Source organism: Anolis sagrei, chromosome 5 (assembly GCF_037176765.1).
Source record: "Anolis sagrei isolate rAnoSag1 chromosome 5, rAnoSag1.mat, whole genome shotgun sequence".
Taxonomy (NCBI): domain Eukaryota; kingdom Metazoa; phylum Chordata; class Lepidosauria; order Squamata; family Dactyloidae; genus Anolis; species Anolis sagrei.
The window spans coordinates 83,687,825-83,710,130 of NC_090025.1; the positions used below are offsets into that span (position 1 = coordinate 83,687,825).

Here is a 22,306-nt window from a genome sequence, read left to right on the forward strand (position 1 = left end):
TAGACATCTGAGGATTGAATAAGCATTTAGTGTCTAGAGGTCTAGAAGCATTTGCCAGTCTTCTTAGAGTCTCTTCCCCAGTAGATTTAGAAAGTACATGGTCCAAAGAAACTGGGGGATTGCACCCCACTCTCTACCCATCCTTACACACAACCCCAAGCAAATTACTTTTCAGCCTCCACTTGTATAATTTTATTTTCTTGTGTTATGAATCCACTAGAGGGCACATGTGTTCTTCTCCACATTGTCATTGTTCCACTCTATATTTAAGAGAAAATCCTCTTCAGAGTATTCCTTGCCTAAGAAAACCCCCAACCAATCACTGATATATATTTTCTGTTCGTCGTGGGAGTTCTGTGTGCCATATTTGGTTCAATTCCATCATTGGTTGAGTTCAGAATGCCCTTTGATTGTAGGTGAACTATACATCCCAGTAACTACAACTCACATACGTCAAGGTCTATTTTCCCCCAAGAGCGCCTCAAGAGCGCCCCTGGGCAAAATCAACTATACTGCAAATGCTTACTTTGCGTAATGGGTTGAGCCACCCCTGGTTTAGTGTTTACACCTTATTTTATTTTTCTGGTTATTTAATATTTAATAATATTTTTATTATTTATTATTTTTATTTATTATTTATTTATTTACTTTACTTCTATACCGCTGTTCTCAGCCTGGAGGCGACTCACAGCGGTTCACAACACAAAGGGAACAGCAAAATTCAATGTACCAATATAAAAACAGTTAACCTAATCTAATACACAGTTAGTACACAATTACTATAATAACCATTCACTAGCGTCTCATCACTAAAAAACACGATCCAGATTCATCATCCATTGTTCCATTCCTATGTCATTACCATTCATTGCACTAATTATTCGAACGCCTGCACAAATAACCAGGTCTTTACTTTTTTGCGGAATACCATTAGAGATGGTGCTAATCTAATTTTTGTGGGAAGGGCGTTCCACAGCCGGGAGCCACCACCGAGAAGGCCCTATCTCTCGTCCCCGCCAGCTGTGCTTGTGAGGCTGGCGGGATCGAGAGCAGGGCCTCCCCGGAAGATCTCAAAGTCCTGGTGGGTTCATAGGCCGAGATGCGGTCGGCTAGGTAGCTTGGGCCGGAACCGTTTAGGGCTTTAAAGGTCAACGCCAGCACTTTGAATTGAGCCCAGTAGCAAATCGGTAGCCAGTGGAGTTGGCGCAACAGGGGGGTTGTATGCTCCCTGCGTTCCGCTCCTGTTAGAATCATGGCTGCCGAGCGTTGGACCAGTTGAAGCTTCCGAGCCATCTTCAAAGGCAACCCCACGTAGAGTGTTGCAGTAATCTAGGCGGGATGTAACCAGAGCGTGGACTACCGTGGCCAAGTCAGACTTCCCAAGGTATGGGCGCAGCTGGCGCACAAGTTTTAACTGTGCAAATGCTCCCCTGGTCACCCCCGAAACTTGGGGTTCCAGGCTCAGCGATGAGTCCAGGGTCACACCCAAGCTGCGAACCTGCGTCTTCAGGGGGAATGCGACCCCATCCAACACAGGCTGTAACCCTATGCCCTGTCCGGCCTTGCGACTGACCAGGAGGACCTCTGTCTTGTCTGGATTCAATTTCAATTTGTTCGCCCTCATCCAGACCGTCACAGCGGCCAAGCACCGGTTCAGGACCTGGACAGTCTCCTTAGTAGCAGGTGGAAAGGAGTGACAGAGTTGGACATCATCTGCGTACAGATGGCACCGTACCCCGAATAGTATTTTTCTTTACTATTCTAATGTAGCACAAATCCTACGTAAAATCATACTACATTTTTGACATTAATATTGAAATCTGAAATATATACTGAAATTCCCAGTATCTGATAGTCAGAGGTATTCTGCCTCTGACCATATTGGTTCAAGGGTAAAATGCTGGAAGATTGTGTGAGTCTCCGCTCTCATTTATAGCTGCCGATTAGAGTTTTCCCTTTTATCAAAGGTCTGCCTCTGCTAGTTGACTGGTGGAAATGACTCTAACCTTTCCGCTTTACCTTTAGCAGTTGTCTTGGGACTTTTAGCAGCTGCAACATGATGTTTCACAGGGCTGCCGACATTTGAAAAGCTTTATCTGCTGAAATTCTATCTCCGCATACATCTTAAAGTTACAGGAGCCCCAGACATGAAAGGCTGGCAATCCTATTTTAGATCAGCCTGCAGCAACACTTTAAAAAACTTGGGAGCCTTGCCGCCTCTGACTCAAAAATCAAATAAAAATAACCATAAATGCACCGATTTGAAACAACTGCCAACACATTAAAATCGGGGTTTCTTTATTCTTTTCAGTGACAAAACCACTACCCACTTTCTCACAAGAGAGTCTTTTTGGTTTTTTGTGTACTTCAAAGGTGGGTAATTTGCAGCCTGGGGGCCAAATGCATCTTCTTGCTATAATGTGTTCCCTGAACTCCAAAAAAATTCCAGATGTGACTATTCCCTTTTTCAGAAGCCAACAAGCCCCACTCACTGCTATCAGAATTAATCATTTCTTTCAAAAATGATCACTTTTGGGTTGTTTTTTTTTGTTTTCATGCTGTTGGAAAGGTTGTGTTTTGAAATTGTTTGTTTGCGTGGTGTACGTGTTTACATTGTTGGCACTTAAAAAGCTGGATTTCTTCAGCCTGCAAATCACTTGGGAAGACAGGCAGACAAACGTCAGCGTGCTGGAAGAAGCAAAGACCACCAGCATTGAAGCGATGGTCCTCCACCATTAATTCGCTGGACTGGCCACGTTGTCCGGATGCCCGACCACCGTCTCCCAAAGCAGTTGCTCTACTCCAAACTCAAGAATGGAAAACGGAATGCTGGTGGACAGGAAAAGAGATTGAAAGACGGGCTCAAAGCCAACCTTCAAAACTCTGGCATAGACACTGAGAACTGGGAAGTCCTGACCTTTGAGTGCTCCAGCTGGAGGTCAGCTGTGACCAGCAGTGCTGCAGAATTTGAAGAGGCACGAATGGAGGGCAAAAGATAGAAACGTGACAAGAGGAAGGCGTGTCAAGCCAACCCTGACCGGGACCACCTTCCACCTGGAAACCAATGCCTTCACTGTGGGAGAAGATGCAGATCAAGAATACGGACCCACCAGAACACTGATCCTGGAAGACTATCCTACTTGGCCAACAAGAGATCACCTAAGTAAGTAAGTACTTGCAAATCTATTGGAGTGTCCTGCCAGCCCAATCTGATAACCCCAGATGCACCTCCTCTGTAGAAATAATACAGTTTGACGCCACTTTAACTGCCAAGGCTATGGAATCCTGGGATTTCTAGTTTGGTGAGCTACCAGCTTTATTTGGCAGAAAAGGCTAAAAAGGCCTTGTAAAACTGCATCTCCCATTACATTGGCCACGGCAGTTTGAGTGGTGTCAAACTGCTTTAATTCTAAAGTGTAGATGAACTCTAAGTTGCCCAACTGAATTGCTTGGACAACCTGTGAAGCCAGTATCATCTGCTCTTCCCTATTATAAGTGTTCAGGGACATCCTTCCAAAAATTGGGTTGGCTGGCTTATTGAACTCTATGCCAGCATGGGACCCAACATGTATTACAAAGGAAACAAATTAGCTCAAATTAAACAAATTAGCAGTCTCTCTCCCCGCCCCGCCCCCCCTGTTTAAGGAGCTCTATTGTCTGCCGTTTATTTTCTGGCCCCAATTCAAGGTGTAGGTTATCACCTACAAAGCCCTGAATGGTTTAGGATCCGCATACCTTCGTGACCACATTTCCTTCTACGAGCCTGCACGATCTGTTCGATCTTCAGGGGAGGTCTTCCTCTCGCTTCCACCTCTGTCACAAGTACGGCTTGTGGGGACGAGGGAGAGGGCCTTCTCCGTGGTGGCCTCTCAGCTCTGGGACTCGTTATGCAGGGAGATCAGGCAAGCACCCACCCTAGCAGTTTTTAGGAAAAACTTGGCTTTTCTGGTGTGTTTTTGAGGTATGAACAACAAATCCCCACACCTTGTCCATCCCAGTACAAATATGTCCTTTGATGCACTTTATCTCATCCCTCCGTGAAGATTAACCCCATTTTTTCCCACCTGAATCTTCCTCTTGATACTCTACCCTATTTAACTATCTTGGTAAAGGTAGTCCCCTGACATTAAGTCCAGTCATGTCTGACTCTGGGGTGTGGTGCTCATCTCCATTTCTAAGCCGAAGAGCCAGCGTTGTCCGTAGACACCTCCAAGGTCATGTGGCCGGCATGACTGCATGGAGCGCCGTTACCTTCCCACTGGAGTGGTACCTATTGATCTACTCACATTTGCATGTTTTCGAACTGCTGGGTTGGCAGAAGCTAGGGCTGACAGCGGAAGCTCACACCGCTCCCCGGAATCGAACCTGCGACCTTTCGATCAACAAGCTCAGCAGCTCAGTGCTTTAACCCACTGCACCACTATCTTACCCAGGGGTTTTATAAATGTATCCCTTGCATTTGGCCCAGTCCGCTGTGTTTAATCCTTTTATTTCTTTATATTTTGTGTTTATTTTATTGTATTATGTTGTTATTGTTTAGCATTTTATTTGACATTATGCATTTTATTTGATGTTATTGTCTGTGTATGTATTTATTTTGCCTTATTGTTATTTTTGGGCTTGGCCTCATGTTAGCCGCCCCAAGTCCCTTCGGGGAGATGGTGGCAGGGTATAAATAAAGTTTACTATTATTATTATTTGAAACACAACAAGATGAGTACACACGCTGGCTGTTGTACTGGATCACACGTTGGCCAGCAGTGGTGTCATCTGCATATCTAAGGTTGTTAATGTTTCTTCTAGCAATTTTCACCCCAGCCTTGCATTCCTCAAGCCCCCCACATCGCATGATGTGTTCTGCATATTATTATTATTATTATTATTATTATTAGCTGTCCCCTGCCACGCGTTGCTGTGGCCCAATCTGATGATCTGGAAAATAAAGTAACGAGAAAGTGTTGGTTTCTAATATATGTAATTCCTTTAGGCTTGTGAGTAAACAGTATTTCTTGTTTCTTTGTCAGTGTTGATGTGGAGAGTGTCTGGTTTGCCTACTCTGGAACATGCAACATATCATTGTCCTTCTTGAAGGGTCTCTTTCAAATCTATGATACTATATCTGTGTGTGTGTGTGTGTGTGAGAATCATATCTATCTATCTATATCTATGGCTGGATGGCTCTTTGTCAGGAGGGCTCTGATTACATTTTCTTGCCCTGGTGAAGAGAGTTAGACTGGATGGCCTTAAGTATTTTCTGTTGGTCATGGGGGTTCTGTGTGGGAAGTTTGCCCCGATTCTCTCATTTGTGGGTTTCAGAATGCTCTTTAATTGTAGTGAACTATAAATCCCAAATGTCAAGGTCTATTTCCGCCAAACTCCATCTGTGTTCATATTTGGGCATATGGAATATTTGTGCCAATTTTGGTCCAGATCCATCATTGTTTGAGTCCACAGTGCTCTCTGGATGTAGGTGAACTACAACTCACAAACTCAAGGTCAATGCCCACCAAACCCTTCCAGTGTGTTCTGTTGGTCATGGAAGTCCTGTATGCCATGTTTGGTTCAATTCCATCATTGGTGGAGTTCAGAATGCTCTTTGATTGTAGGTGAACTATAAATCCCAGCAACTACAACTCCCAAATGTCAAGGTCTATTTCCCTTAAACTCCATCTGTGTTCATATTTGGGCATATGTGCCAAGTTTGGTCCAGATCCATCATTGTTTGAGTCCAGAGTGCTCTCTGGATGTGGGTGAACTATAATTCCCAAACTCAAGGCTCATGTCCACCAAACCATTCCAGTTTTTTCTGTTGGTCATGGGAGCCCTGTGTGCTAAGTTTGGCCCAATTCCATCATTGGTGGAGTTCAGAATGCTCTTTTATTATTTATTTATTTGGGGTTCTTTTACCCCGCCCTTCTCACCCCGAAGGGGACTCAGGGCGGCTTACACAAGCAAAGGCACAATTTGATGCCTGTATCATAAAACAATCATACACAAAATTACATCAATACACAGTTAACAACAATTTATGCATTATAACCATAAAATCAATAAAACCAAATACCAACCCAATTTCTCCTCTTACATGGTCAGCGTTCGCTACTCATAGATCTATTTTTACGTTACACTTCATCAATCCTGCTGGTCTTACTCGCCTGGTTGTCTGATTTAATTGCTGGAGTGCCCAAAGGCCTGGTCCCATAACCAAGTCTTCACCCTTCTCCTAAAGGCGAGGAGGGATGATGATGCCCTGATTTCCCCCGGGAGTGAGTTCCACAGGTGAGGGGCTACCACTGAGAAAGCCCTGCTCCTCGTCCCCACCAGCCTCACTTGTGACAGTGGTGGGGTCGATAGCAGGGCCTCCCCAGATGATCTCACACTCCGAGGTGGGATGTAGAGGGAGATACGTTCGGACAGATACACTGGACCGGAACCGTACAGCGTTTTGTAGGTCAAAACCAGCACCTTGAATTGTGCTCGGAACTGAATTGGCAGCCAGTGGAGCTGGCACAGCAGGGGGGTGGTATGCTCCCTGTATGTCGCTCCGGTGAGCAGTCTGGCTGCCGCTCGCTGGACTAGTTGAAGTTTCCGAACAGTCTTCAAGGGCAACCCCATGTAGAGAGTGTTGCAGTAGTCTATTCGGGATGTAACAATGTTAAGCTGCTTTAAACCAGTTCCATGAATACATCCTTTTGCATAATAATAATAATAATAATAATAATAATAATTCCTACTTTCATTGTAGGTAAACTATAAATCCCAGCAACGACAATTCCCAAATGACAAAATCAATTTTTTTTTGAGTGGAGGACATAAATTGGACTGTTAGGTGTCTTGTGTCCAAATTTGGTGTCAATTCCCCCAGTGGTTTTTGAGTTCTGATGGTAGCACGAACTAACATTACATTTTTATTTATATTTGTTGATGTTCATTCGTTCAGTCGTCTCCGACTCTTCGTGACCTCATGGACCAGCCCACGCCAGAGCTCCCTGTCGGCCGTCACCACCCCCAGCTCCTTCAAGGTCAGTCCAGTCACTTCAAGGATGCCATCCATCCACTTTCCCCAGCATGATTGTCTTCTCTAGGCTTTGCTGTCTCCTCATGATGTGGCCAAAGTACTTCAACTTTGTCTCTAGTATCCTTCCCTCCAGTGAAGGATATATATTTATTTATATAGATTATTATTATTATTATTATTATTATTAAGCAGCTAAGGGGGGAAAGGAAGGGGGCTGAGGCTGTTAGGAATTGTGGGAGTTGAAATCCAAAACACCCGGAGGGCCCAAGTTGGCCCAAGCATGGTCTAGCTCAGTGTTTCTCAACCTGGGGGTTGGGACCCCTGGAGGGGTCGTGAGGGGGTGTCAGAAGGGTCACCAAAAATCACCAGAAAACACAGTATTTTCTGTTGGTCATGGAGGTTCAGTGTGGGAAGTTTGGCCCAATTCAATCGTTGGTAGGGTTCAGAATGCTCTTTGATTGTAGGTGAACTATTGTTGTTCATTCGTTCAGTCATCTCCGACTCTTTGTGACCTCATGGACCAGCCCACGCCAGAGCTCCCTGTCGGCCGTCACCACCCCCAGCTCCTTCAAGGTCAGTCCAGTCACTTCAAGGATGCCATCCATCCATCTTGCCCTTGGTTGGCCCCTCTTCCTTTTGCCTTCCACTTTCCCCAGCATAATGTATAGGTGAACTATACATCCCAGCAACTACAACTCCCAAATGTCAAGGTCTGTTTTCCCCAAACTCCACCAATGTTTACATTTGGGCATATTGAGAATTCGTGCCAAGTTTGGTCTAGATCCATCATGTTTGAGTCCCCAGTGCTCTCTGGATGTAGGCGAACTACAGCTTCCAAAACTCAAGGTCAATGCCCACCAAACCCTTCCAGTATTTTCTGTTGGTCATGGGAGTTCTGTGTGCCAGGTTTGGTTCAATTCATGGTTGGTGGAGTTCTGAATGCTCTTTAACTGTAGGTGAATTATAAATCCCAGCAACTACAACTCCTAAATGACAAAATCACCCCCCCCCCCCCCCCAATCCCACCAGTATTCAAATTTGGGCATATCAGATATTTGTGTCAAATTTGGTCCAGTGAATGAAAATACATCCTGCATATCAGATATTTAGATTAGTATTCATAACAGCAGCAAAATGACAGTTATGAAGTAGCAATGGAACTTATTTTATGGTTGGGGGTCACCACAACATGAGGACCTGTACGAAGGGGTCGCGGCATTAGGAAGGTTGAAAACCACTGGTCTAGCTACTCCAAAACAGTGAGGAGGGATACTATCGGCACTTAGGCCTGAATCTCTGAATGGAGAAAAGTAGTGGCAGCTGATGGCCAGTGAGGCCTATTGTGAAGCAACAGTTAGAGGAGGAGAGGAAGGCAGTTCCATTGCCTGAGGAAGGTGGGCGGGGCTTGTGGGCCCAGGCTAGATCTATAGGGAGAGCAGGCCAAGCTTTGGTCTAAGGGAGGTCTTCAGCCAAGGGAGGTTGGTTTGTTGTGGGTCTGTTGGGCCTTCTGACTCTGGGTGCCTTGCGTGTTCTCGCCTTTCTCCCCACTAACGTTTTGTTTCTCCCTTTGCAGAAAATGAGTGAATTCCACCCTGACCTCAGCCCACTCAAGGAGCCCCTGGGTTTCATCAAGGTTATTGAGTGGGTGAGTCTCTTGGTAGAGTGGCTTCTCTGGCTGAGATATTTGGCCAAGGCAAACCCTTCAAAAGGAAAGGCCTCAGAGGAGCTACTAGGCCGCAAATGTGTTTCCTAGGGAACCAAGCTTCTCTTTGCCAGCAGGACTCTCTTGCTAGGCCTGGACTAAGCCTCCCCCTTGCTTGATGTGGAGTTCCTTCAAAACAAGGACATTACAGGCAGTCTCTGAGTTACAAACATCCGACTTACATACAACTCATAGTTAAGAATGGGGTGAGACAACAGAAAGTGAGAGCAATTTACTCCTTGGAAGGGAAATTCATTCCTATCATCATGGGGGAAATGTATCACAGCTGACTCTTCAGCACCAATCCTTGTTTACACAACAAACCAAATTTGTCAAAATCCAATTATTACCAGGATGGAAAGTGAGGTGAAATCTACTGAACAGACAGCAAAACCAACACCACAGGGGTGTTAACCCTTTCCTATGCTGTCCAAAGCATCTATCTGTCTGCCTGTCTCTCCTTCCTTCCTTTCCTTCTGTCCTTTCTTTCCTTCTTTTCTTTTTTTGTTTCCTTTTCTTTCTTTTTAGGAGCCCCCAGTGGCACAGTGGGTTAAAGTGCTGAGCTGCTGAGCTTGTTGACCGAAAGGTCGCAGGTTTGATTCCGGGGAGCGGCGTGAGCTTCCGCTGTCAGCCTTAGCTTCTGCCGACCTAGCAGTTCAAAAACATGCAAATGTGAGTAGATCAATAGGTACCGCTCTGGCAGGAAGGTAACGGCCCTCCATGCAGTCATGCCGGCCACATGACGTTGGAGGTGTCTATGGACAACGCCGACTCTTTGGCTTAGAAATGGAGAGGAGCACCACACCCCAGAGTCAGACATGACTGGACTTAATGTCAGGGGACAACTTTTAACTTTACCTTTCTTTCTTTCTTTCTTTTTGCAGTTACCTGTTCCAACTTACATACAAATTCAGCTTAAGAACAAACCTACAGAACCTGTTCATAACTTGGAGCCTGCCTGTATTTGTAATATCCAGAACCAAATATTTCTGGGTTGTTGTAGGTTTTTTGGGCTATATGGCCATGTTCTAGAAGCATTCTCTGCAGATATTTCGCCTGCATCTATGGCAGGCATCCTCAGAGGTTGTGAGGTCTGGTTTCCAACAGACCTCACAACCTCTGAGGAAGCTTGCCATAGATGCAGGTGAAACGCCAGGAGAGAATGCTTCGAGAACATGGCCATATAGCCCAAAAAACCTACAACAACCCAGTGATTCCAGCCATGGAAGCCTTCAACAATACATTGAATATTTCTGGTTTATGCCTTCCTATGCACTAGTGCATAATGAATATTGGGTATTAACCCTACCGTATGCTATTCAAAGCTATATATATATATATATGGCTGGAGTTACACTTTAAAAATGTACCTGTTCAGACTTAACACACAAATTCAACTTCAGAACAAACATACAGAACCTATCCTGTTTGTAACTTGGGGACTGCCAGTAACTCAATTGTGGTTTCATTTTCTTAATCACCTAAGCATATATGTTTTAGTCAACAGTACTAAATTATTAAAAAACTGGATTTGTTTTGGTCCTGTAGAATTAAAACCAATATGTAAGATTGGAAAAACCACAGTCAAAAGTTCTTGCTGCCCCTGAGCTTCTTGGGAGCTACTAAAGGTTTTGCATTTTATGTATTTTATTTTCTGGTTTTATGTTTTTGTGTTATATTGTGTGTATTGTACTGATGGGCATGGCCTCATGTAAGCCGCACTAAGTCCTCCTGAGGGAGATGGAGCGGGATATAAATAAAGTATTATTATTATTATTATTATTATTATTATTATTAAGCAGTTTTGTCTCCTGGTGAACAGGGTTCTTCCCCAATCCCAGTATAAAGTTCACATAAATTTGGATAATTGAGTTTTGTAGTGGTATAAATAACAAACAGGATTCCAGTCTAGATGGCCATTTACCTGTTTCATTGCTCTATCTCAAACTTAAAAGCTAGAGTAAAGTCTGAAAATTGGGTGTCTCCCAGTGCATAAATCTACTTGCTATCTGTGATGTTTCTTTAAGAAAAGGACACAAACACAGATTTATAGTGGAATGCCTGTTGCGAGAGCGAGTCTGTTAAAATGGGTAATATGATACTCCCAGTTTTCCAGGCAGATGAAAATGTATATACTAATTGGTTTATTTCTATGTAGTTCTTTTCTATGTTTGCATTTGCTGCATGTGGAGGCTATAAAGGTGCAACAACAATACTAGTGTCCTGTGTAGGACTTGTCAACAGAACGGCAACAGCTACTTTTGCCTATCCTTTCAGGTGAGCCTTTAGTACATTTGCATATAAAAGTGGTCAGCCATCACTGTTAACTAGCATCCCACTTGGTCAAGTTATTTTCAGTAATTCTGAAGATTATTCCACATTCCTCAGTTAAGTGGGTTAGTTTTTCTTGAGCAGTTAATGTATTAGCAATTATAAACACAAGCAAGAATTTTATATTTTAGAACAAATAATTTTCTCAAAAGGCCTAACAGAATAATTCTACAAATCACAGTCTGGAGCCTATTAGCTGGCTAATGTATAGAAGAATAGACCCAGTGGAGCCATTGTCCCCCCCCCCCTTCTTTTTATTGTAGCTATATATGATGCTTGTAGTAATACTTGAACATTGTTGTTTTTTAGGTTGAACAAAGTTATATTTAGTTCACCAGATCCTACCCGCTGCAATGGCACTTGGGCTGACTTCCACCTCGTGGGCAATTTCTCTACCTCGGCACAGTTCTTTGTGACATGGGCGGTCTTGATATTCTTGTACTGCATGGCTGCCCTTCTGCTGTACCTTGGTTATATGCACATATATCGGAGCGGGGGCATTCTGCCAATTATAGTAAGTTTCTACAATTAAGACCTGATGGAAAGGAGATCTGACCTGGCTTATAATTAAGCCAACCAGTACTTAGAGGGTTAGCAGTAGACTTCATAAATCAAGACTTTTTGGCATCTATGCCTAGTGACATCATTAAAAGTATACAAGAATTTAAATAATCTTACATGCCCTTATGAAGATGCATGCTTTTGGAAACATTCACATTTCCAATTGATAGATATTATGAAACATAAAAATAGTAAGTTCAGCTATTATGGTACAAGGAGCAGTTAAGCTATGTTTATTTTGACATGAAGATAAGTATGATACTAGTTAAACGTTTGGAATCCTTTAATGCAAGGATAAATGCTTAGAGATTGGCATAATGCATCTGGATCTGTGGGGAAAAAATTGGGCAATAGTCATTAGATCTGGATTGGAGAGACTTGAGTTCAGACCTACGTTCAGCCATGAAATCAAACACTCCTGAGGCCTCTTTTGCACTGCCATATAATCCAGATTATCAAAGCAGATAATCCGCACTACCTGCGTTGTATCGGATTATCTGAGTCTACACTGCCATATAAACCAGTTCAAAGCAGATAATCTGGATTTTATGTGGCAGTGTAGGACCCTTTTACACTGTCATATAATCCAAAATATCAAGGCAGATGATCCAGATTATTAGCTTTAAACTGGTTTATCTGAGACTACACTGCCATATAATCCAGTTCAAAGCAGATATTTATTTATTTCCCTCATTTCTACCCCACCCTTCTCCCACAAGGGGACTCAGGGCGGCTTTACATAAGCATCAGTGATGCTGTCAACATATACATTCAGTTAAAAACAGAAAAGCTTGATTAAAACATTATAAAAATCATAAAAATCATTTTATAATAATAATAATAATAATTATTATTATTATTATTATTATTATTATTTAAGATAGTCTGGATTTTAAACAGCTGTGTAGAAGAGGCTTGGGTGACTAGCAAGCAGTTTTTCCTGCCTCTTCAAGCTTATTTTGAGACAAAATTTGGGGTGGAAAAACAATATATGCTACACTGAGTTTATTGGAGGTAGATCAGGAAAGAAGTGGAAAAAATTAATAGTGGGTTGTTGTAGTTTTTTTCGGGCTATATGGCCATGATCTAGAGGCATTCTCTCCTGACGTTTCACTTGCATCTATGGCAAGCATCCTCAGAGGTAGTGAGGTCCTCACTACCTCTGAGGATGCTTGCCATAGATGCAGGTCCTCACTACCTCTGAGGATGCTTGCCATAGATGCAGGCGAAACGTCAGGAGAGAATGCCTCTAGACCATGGCCATATAGCCCAAAGAATCCTACAACAACCCAGTGATTCCGGCCATGAAAGCCTTCGACAATACAAGAAATTAATAATTCTTTGGGCAATCATCTGCTTTATCAAGTAGCAATCTACTGAAAGTTCAAAACATTTTAAAATTATCTTGAATTTCTCTCTGGCTTTCTAGTTGGAAGACAACTGAATGAGTCCAAAGATAATATATTTGCAATTAAAGTTTTTGAAATTCAAGGAAAAGTAGTACATATCAAGCTTTTTAGGCATAAGAACTGTTTTATTCTTAGGCTATATAGTATGATGGATAAAGAGTTTGCCTCCCAAAGTTTTCTGTAAAAACATTCTCAGTATTAGGTTCTTGTGGGTTTTTTCGGGCTATATGGCCATGTTCTAGAGGCATTTCTCCTGACGTTTCGCCTGCATCTATGGCAAGTATCCTCAGGGGTAGTGATTCCGGCCATGAAAGCCTTCGACAATACATATTCTCAGTATTCTAGCTTCACCGATATATTGGAGAAGGCACTAGAGCTGTGTAATCTGCAAGTGTTTTGTATTCTTGCAAAGGAGGGCCTTTCTACACTGCCACATAATCCAGAATATCAAGGCAGATTATCCACATTATCTGCTGTGAACTGGATTATCTGAGTCTACACTGCCATATAATCCAGTTCAAAACAGGCAATCTGGATTTTGTACAGCTGTATAGAAGGGGCTGGAAATCAGGGAAAGGTTGTTTCTAGGAGAATGTTAAAGAGGAAAAGGCAATAATAATTGTGTGAACAACCATAGCCCAGCTGCCAGATCATAGAGAAAAATGACCTTCGAGCCATTGAATTCATTAGAATGTAATCTTAAATAGTTTAGTCCATCATTGTACTAATTGTGGTGTTTTCGCAAATACTTATAATTTATGATGCGAGATAGTTGTAATTTTGGGGATATATTACTACTTTGAGATTTTTGACATTAAGTAATTTGTGATTTCAATGATACATAAGATTGTTAACTACTCTGAGCTCTTACAAGAAAAGGGAGGGTATGAATCAATTTGATGATGATTAATAGTGCAACAAGGATAATGATCTTATAAAAATATTATTTATGCAGATCACAGAAGCAATTCACTTTAGTTCTGTATCCTAGAGATGAATAGAGCTCAATATTAATTAAGATGGCAATAAAACATTCAGTGATAAAAACAGAAAAATTTAATTAGTCTTCATTTTAGTAGCTCTGTGTCTCAAGTGATAGTGAATTGTTAACTGTAGCTTTCATTCTGAAAATCTTGTCTTGTGCTGAGCAATTAGTAGCTTGACTCTCTCCGCAGGATTATCTCTTCAGTCTCGCGGCTGTCTTTATGTGGCTGGTCAGTACTGCTGCCTGGGGAAAGGCCCTTGCTGACATCAAAATTTCAACGGGTCCTCGTATCATAGAAGAAATCGTTGCTTGCAAACTACCAGGTTCCTCCTGTGTATTTGGTTCTGTTAGCACTATGGGAAGCCTGAATGTCTCTGTGGTACGTATGTTAGAAATTTGGGTGCTGTCATATTGTGTTATTGTTATGGATTGATAAGATGTAGAACATGTGGCCAGTTCACAAATGATTCAGGAGATCTGGGAATAGAACCTCTTGCAGGGCCCTTCCACACAGCCATATAACCCAGAATATCAAGGCAGAAAATAATAATAATAATAATAATAAATAAATAAATAAATAATAAACTTTATTTCTACCCCTCCACCATCTCCCCAAGGGGACTTGGGGCTGCTTACATGAGTCCAACAATATAATAATACAAATAAACAACATACGACGACAGTAAAATATAAAATACAAAAAAATATACGGTATATACTCGAGTATAAACCGACCCGAATATAAGCCGAGGCACCTAATTTTACCACAAAAAACTGGGAAAATGTATTGACTCGAATATAAGCCGAGGATGGGAAATTTAGCAGCTACTTATCAATTTCAAAATAAAACTAGATACCAATCAAATTACATTAATTGAGGAACCAGTAGGTTAAATGTTTTTGAATATTTACATAACACTGTAATGTAAGACTGTCCAACTCTGACGAAACCATTATCCTTCAATGTAAATGTGCTTACGTATCCTTCCAATAATAATAAAGAGAGCAAAATAATAAATTTAATAACAATAATAGAGTAAAATAATAAATATAATAAAAATAATAGAGTAAAATAATGTAAATGTAATAATATCAATAATAATAGAGTAAAATAATGTAAATGTAATAATATCAATAATAATAGAGTGAATAATAAATGTAATAAAATAATAATAGAGTAATAATATAAATATAATAAAAAGAGTAAAATAATGTAAATGTAATAATATCAATAATAATAGAGTAAATAATAAATGTAATAAAAATAATAATAGAGTAATAATATAAATATAATAAAAATAATAGAGTAAAATAATGTAAATGTAATGATATCAATAATAATAGAGTAAATAATAAATGTAATAAAATAATAATAGAGTAATAATATAAATATAATAAAAATAATACTAATAACAGAGTAAAATAAATAACTTTGGCTCAAGTATAAGCCGAGGGGAGCTTTTTCAGCCTAAAAAGGGGGCTGAAAAACTAGGCTTATACTCGAGTATATACAGTATATAGATAAACATCAACAATATAAAATCACAATAATTTGAACACAAGAAAATAAATCACAGTGGGCAGGGCCGACAACAGGATTAAAATCCCACAATATCTGCTTTGAACTGGATTATTTGAGTCCACACTGCCATATAACCCAGTTCAAAGCTGATAATGTGGGATTTTATTCAGCTGTGTGGAAGGGGCGACAGTAAGTTTTGGAATATGATCTGAAATCATTTCTGTAGACCCCTTGCCTAGTAGGACAAATACCAAAGAGGAAAAAAAATCCTCTTGGACAGAGGGGAAATTGTCTTTGCAGCCATGTATTTATAGAGGTCTGTTTTGGAATTCAAAAGTATTTGATGAATCAAATACCATATGGGCAGATGTGGAAGAGTGTGGAGATTCCTCTGGTGGACAGCAAGATAGTAAACATATTCAAAATGGCAGAAATTGATAAATTAACAATGTTGATAAGACATCAATCGATAACACAAGCCAGACAAAAATGCTTCTTGGGGCCCTTCCACACAGCCCTATATCCCAAAATATCAAGGCAGAAATTATCTGAGTGTGGACTCAGATTATTGATTATTATTTATTTATTTTATTTACCGTATTTAAATAACCCCGTAGAGGACTCAGAGCAGATTACAATGTACATATACATGGCAAACATTCCATGCCATTGACACACAACATATATAGACAGACACTCAGAGGCTATTTAACATTCCAGCTTTTCATGAGGGTATTCTAGCCACCAGGGGAGCTGTCGCTTCACCGTCCATTTGTGACACTGATGAAGTACTTCCTCATTCTTTGCATGCTTGCTGGAGATTTTAATGGCCTCGTAAATTAGTTCAATTTGCCTGCCCGCACCTAAATTTCCTACTTGACAGATGCAACTGTCTTTTGGGTTGCAAAGGTCGACAGCAAGCTACACAAATTGGTCAGAAGCTTACTCCAACCCAGGGTGGCTTCAAACTCATGATCTTTCGGTCAATAGTGATCTTAATGCAGCTGACTCCCAGCCAGCTGCGCCACAGTCCTGGTAACCCAGTTCAAAGCAGATATTGTTGGATTTTCTGCCTTGATATTCTGGGATATAGGGCTGTGTGGAAGGGCCCTTGGTGTCTTTGTTTTTAGGCCTGTTCCTGGGTTATTTGGGCGTTGATACAGAAAATTGCATTGAATAGACCGCATCAGCTCTAGATTCCTAGATATGATTATCATAGTTTTATATAGTCTCCCCAGGGGTGAGAAAGGCGGTATATAAATACTATAAATAAATAAATAAATAAATAAATAAATAAATAAATGTGGGCAAGCAGATTGGTGACTGGTAGATAGTATACGTTCTGTATTTCAAAAACTCGAGCTGATAGAGGAAAACTGGTGCCATTTTTGGAATTAGCAGGTCTAATATAACCAGAAACAGGACTAATATTTGAGACACTAAAATGTGTAATCATTTAAGATGTAGGACGTGGGACCAATTAACCAAATAGGACAAATACTGTAGAGGGAAAAAATCACTATTATTTACTTACTGTATTTGTATACCACCTTTCTCAGCCTTTCAACAACTCAAGGCAGTTTACAGGCAGCAAATCGATACACATAATATCAAAATACAAATAAAAACATTGAATTACAATATAAAAACACAACAGAAACAATAAAAACCAACATCATTAGTGTCTCCTTGTTAAAACATTGTCCAATTCCATCGTCTAGTCATTACATTTGCTATGTCGGTTACTCTGCATTTGTAAACACTTGCTCAAACAACCATGTCTTAACTTTCCTCAGAAATGTTAAAAGGGAGGGAGCCTATCTGATATCCATAGCCGAGGGGCCACCACTGAGAAGGCCCTGTCCCTCATACCCGCCAACGTTACTTGTGATGAAGGTAGGATCGAGAGCAGGGCCTCCTCAGACGATCTTAAGGTCCTAGATGGTTGATAAAAGAGGAATAATCTGATGCTGAGGAAAACGGTATCTCCAACTTCCCAAAAATTATAGCCATGCAGAGACAAGGTTGGTGTCAATATTTTTGATTGTGTAAGAGAATGCATAGCTTTCCCAGGCTTGTGTGTTCTTCACTCATAACGTTTCCCATTTTGAGCTCAGCCATGGATTGCTTGGCCACTGGTAAAAAGGTATAATCTACCCCAATTTTGCCAGCAGGAATTGTCACTCTGCTAGCATTAAGATTAATCTGTAATAGTAATTAGGATTGAATCTACAGTCATGCTGTAATGAATCTGTTAACAGTGCCACAAAACTCTTGTCCATGTAACTTTTGTGTGTGTGTGTCCAAAGAAACACTCTATTTAATAGCCCTCCGAAAAGGAAGAGTAATGCATAATATTAATACATAGGGAAATTAATACATTAGATTAATACATAGGGAAATACATAAGATTAATACACAGGGAAAGTGTGCTTGAATAATAGTAATAATATATAATAATAAAACTTTATTTGTACCCTGCTACCATCTCCCCAAGGGACTCGGTGCAGCTTAGATGAGTCTTTAAGAGGAGCCTGAAAACGTGGTTGTTCCAGTGTGCCTTCCCAGAATAAGGAACCCTAAGCAACATGTCCCAAATCGCACTTTACTAATGATCTAGGATTGTCTGCTCGCTCCATTTCTCTCCAAATACCCATCCTAGTTATATGTCACCTTGTCATGCCCAGTATTTTAAAATTTTTAATTATTACATTTGGCCCTGCCATAATGCGTCGTGGTGTTACTGTTATTGTTTATTGCTTTGTTTATGAGTTATTTATTGCCTCTATTGCTGTGTTGTTTTTATTGATGTATTTGGGCTCGGCCTCTTGTAAGCCACACCGAGTCCTCCAGGAGATGGTAGCGGGGTATAAATAAAGGTTTTTTATTATTATTATTAGATGAGGCCAAGCCCACAATACATCAATAAACAAAAAATCAATAAACAAAAGCAATAACAAAACAATCAATAAAATACAATTCATATAAATCACATAAACAAAAAAAAATCAACAATCAACAGTGACACACAAGCATTTAAAACCAATGGCTGGGCCAAATGTAATAGATTAAAATTAAAATATAATGCTGGACGTGAACAAGGGATAGGATTTTCAGAGAGAAATGAGGGAACGCAGTCCTAAATCAGTGGTAAAGTGCATTTTGAGGGCATATTGCTGAGAGTTTTCCTTATTCTGGGAAGGCACACTGGAACAACCACGTTTTCAGGCTCCTCCTAAAGACTGCCAGAGTTGGGGCATGTCTGATGTCCCTGGGAAGTGAGTTCCAGAGTTGGGGGGCCACCACCGAGAAGGCCCTCTCCCTCGTCCCTATGAATCGCGCCTGTGAAGGAAGTGGGAGTGTGAGCAGGGCCTCTCCAGATGATGGAAGGGAATGTGTGGGTTCGTACACAGAAGTGTGGTCACGCAGATAGGGGGGTCCCAAACCGTTCAGGGCTTTGTGGGTAAGAACCTGCACCTTGAATTGGGACCGGAAAATGAACGGCAGCCAGTGGAGCTCCTTAAACAGAATCTCTTTAATAGGGAAGAGGCTTGGAGCATATTGTTTTTTCCTCCATTGTAAAATCGCCACATATTAACGCACACATTGTGTTTTTAACTTTCAGGTTTTTGGATTGCTAAATGTTATTATGTGGGGAGGAAATGCTTGGTTTGTTTACAAGGAGACAACTTTCCATAAACCAAATAATTCCCCAAGCCATGGGCTCTATCCGCCGGCGTCAGGAATCTAAAGAGCTTCACACCAAAGCGGTTTTGTTGTATCCTGTTGCCAAGATCTTGGAACACCCTGCATTTCAAAGTATCTCAATAGTAACTCATTTTCAAATCTGTAAAACTTCAGTACCCATCCCCTGAATAGTAAAAACTAGGAAACTTTGGAAGGGGCAGCTAATACTCTGTTGGATAGTCTAATATTCAATCAAACCTACTTGTGCTTTGTTAAAATCTAAACTAGATTCTCTTCAGGGAAGAGCATTTTTTGTACTGGTAGTAAATGTTTGTTCCTGTACCACATCTTGTAATATTAACTAGTCCTCTTCTAAACTTCGAATCAACTTGTAATTTGATTATTACTACGTTGTTATTACATTGTTGTACATTCTACTGCGAATGCTATAACTCTTTGCTTACATAGGGTTGATTTTCTGATTTCAGTGTAGTTGTTTAATGTTCTGGAAAAGAAAGTAACTCTTGAACAAAAGTTGAAATTTACGTAAGAACTTGAGGTAGCTCCCGTGAATGTTTGTGGTGGTTACCAAGGTCCATTTTAAGTCACAGGATCCCTAGTGATGACATGTTTGAAACCGAATAGCTGTAGATGCTTGCTTAAGTAAGATAAAAATCCAAACAATATTAGATGTAAAAACATGGCAACACTTTTGAGGAATTGATTGTATTTTTGAGGAAGTGACTGTGCTTCGGTTGAACCAATAAAGAGGTTTCTAAGAATCTTGCCTTTTGTGTTCAGTATAGTATTATTTATTTATTTCACAGTTTTCTATACCGAGCTTCTCAACCTCATTGAGGGACTCAGCCCGGTTTCCAGCCATAAAAACATATACACTTATTAAAATATCATATATCACAATTACAAAAACAACTTTAAAAACACTATATATAAAACTACAGTGGTCAGTCGTCCTATAAAGATGGATCTACATCAACTTCCATCCAGGGTCCTATGGTGTTGTCTCATTCATCGAAGGCCTGACTCCACAGCCACGTCTTCACCCGTTTCCTAAATGTTAGGATGGATGGGGTGGTTCTGGCCTCCAGAGGGAGAGAGTTCCAGAGTCGCGGGGCCACCACCGAGAAGGCCCTGTCCCTCGTCCCCACCAGGCGCGCTTGCGAGGCTGAGAGCAGGGCCTCCCCAGATGATCTTAATAATCTTGATGGTTCGTAGGGGAGAATACGTTCGGAGAGGTAAACAGGGCCGGAGTCGTTTAGGGCTTTATAGGTCAACACCAGCACTTTGAATTGTGCTCGGAAGCTAATTGGCAGCCAGTGGAGCTGGTGTAACAGCGGAGTGGTGTGTTCCCTGTACCCAGCCCCCGTTAGTAATCTGGCTGCCGCGCGTTGGACTTGCTGCAGCTTCTGGGCAGTCTTCAAAGGCAACCCCACGTAGAGAGCGTTGCAGTAGTCTAAGCAGGATGTAACCAAAGCGTGTACTACCGTGGCCAAGTCAGCCCTCCCAAGGTACGGACGCAGCTGGCGCACAAGTTTTAATTGTGCGAATGCTCCCCTGACCACCGCTATGACCTGGGGTTCCAGGCTCAGCGATGAATCCAGGAGAACTCCCAGACTGCGTACCTGAGCTTTCAGGGGGAGTGTGACCCCGTCCAGCACAGGCTGTAACCCCGTACCCTGTTCGGTCTTACGACTGACCAGGAGTACATCTGTATAACAGGTGCAATTGCCTTAAGCAACTTTACGTTGTCATTAACTTTTACCCTAAGGTTATCAGTTTCATTTTCTGGTAGACCACTTCATCCCTTCAGTTATGTTGTCAAGACCCAGAAGCCTTAATGACGCCAAACACGATGTAAAAGGTCCAAACACAAGTTTATTTGTTACAAAAAAGGCTTGGAGACACTTACTTGAGTGTCTCAAGCAAGAACTAAGAGTTTGTAACAAACGCAAAGCGAAAAAAAGCAACTTAAATATAATCCTGATTATTCTGGCATATAATCCGGTATAACAGAAACATGTAGCAATCCGCTTGAAATTCAGTGTCCAAAGAGCATACAAAAAACAAGTTGCCAAAGAGCAAAAACAGTGTCCAAAGGCAGTCCGTAGTCCAAACACTTTCCAAGCAAGTTGTGATAGTCCAAAACACGTAGCCGTTGTCAAACACGATCCGGAGTAAAAAACGGGAGAGTAGAAGTCGTCACTTATGGAGTTTCAAGAAGTAAACACAGGAACACGGAGATCTGTAGTCCAAGGACCCAAACTTGAGAATTGTGGCAGTAACAAAGAATCACATACGAAAAGACACTTTGCCTTCTGCAAAGACCCATTGAAACAAAACCCACTTATATCCTAAAGTTCCTCATCAGAAGATGAGGTGCTCCCCACCCTTTCATCATCGCTCTCAGCTGCCCCATTCCCTGCAGCTGAACCCAGACCAGGGGCGGCTCATCCATTACGCGAAGTAAGCGGTCGCAGAACACTTTTTTTTTTGGCCAGGGGCGCAGAGGTGCCTCTATAAATGCCCCTAGACCGCCATTTGAGGAGCGCCCCCTCAGCTCACAACAGCCCTAGCAGTCCGGGGGGAGCCTCGACTTTCTTGCCTCGCTGCCGGGCGATCCTCTTCCCAAAGGGGCTGGGCCCTTGAGCCTCGCCTAGCCCCTCTCGTTCCTGTTCCACCCGGCCGCCGGGTGTGCGAGCAGAACCGGTGCTCAATCGTTCTCTGCGTTTGATCCCTTCCCTATGACCGGCTCCCTTTCCTGATCCCCCGGCGCTCCACCCACCTCCTCTCCTTTCCCCAATCCGCGGGTGGGCCAAGGGGTGGAGCCGCCGCGCCTGGACCTCTTCAGGTCCGGAGGCGTGTCTGAAGACCCCAGCGTGCGCACCAAAAGTCGCCTCTTCTCCTGACTTTCTCTTCAGCCATTGGGACCGAGAGAGAGAGAGAGCCCCTCCTGCTGGAAGTATCTCCCACCTCCGCTCCCTCCTTTGTTTTTGCGCCTACATTCAGGAAAGGTGGGCATCTCCACCTCTCTCTCTCTATATATCTCTCTCTCTCTCGGTCCTAATGGCTG

General features: G+C 41.8%; 1 protein-coding gene across 1 annotated transcript in view; it reads left to right on the forward strand.

Annotated features, from left to right (window-relative positions):
• SYPL1 (synaptophysin like 1) overlaps nt 1–19,999 on the forward strand; it is a 49,741-nt gene extending 29,742 nt beyond the window's left edge. Inside the window, exons 3-7 of the mRNA XM_067468482.1 lie at nt 8,493–8,663; nt 10,879–10,997; nt 11,361–11,565; nt 14,197–14,385; nt 19,154–19,999. Of these exons, the coding sequence (XP_067324583.1) occupies nt 8,493–8,663; nt 10,879–10,997; nt 11,361–11,565; nt 14,197–14,385; nt 19,154–19,279 (810 nt within the window). The 3' untranslated portion in view covers nt 19,280–19,999. The remainder of the gene's footprint in view (nt 1–8,492; nt 8,664–10,878; nt 10,998–11,360; nt 11,566–14,196; nt 14,386–19,153) is intronic.
• The last annotated feature ends 2,307 nt before the right edge of the window (nt 20,000–22,306 follow it).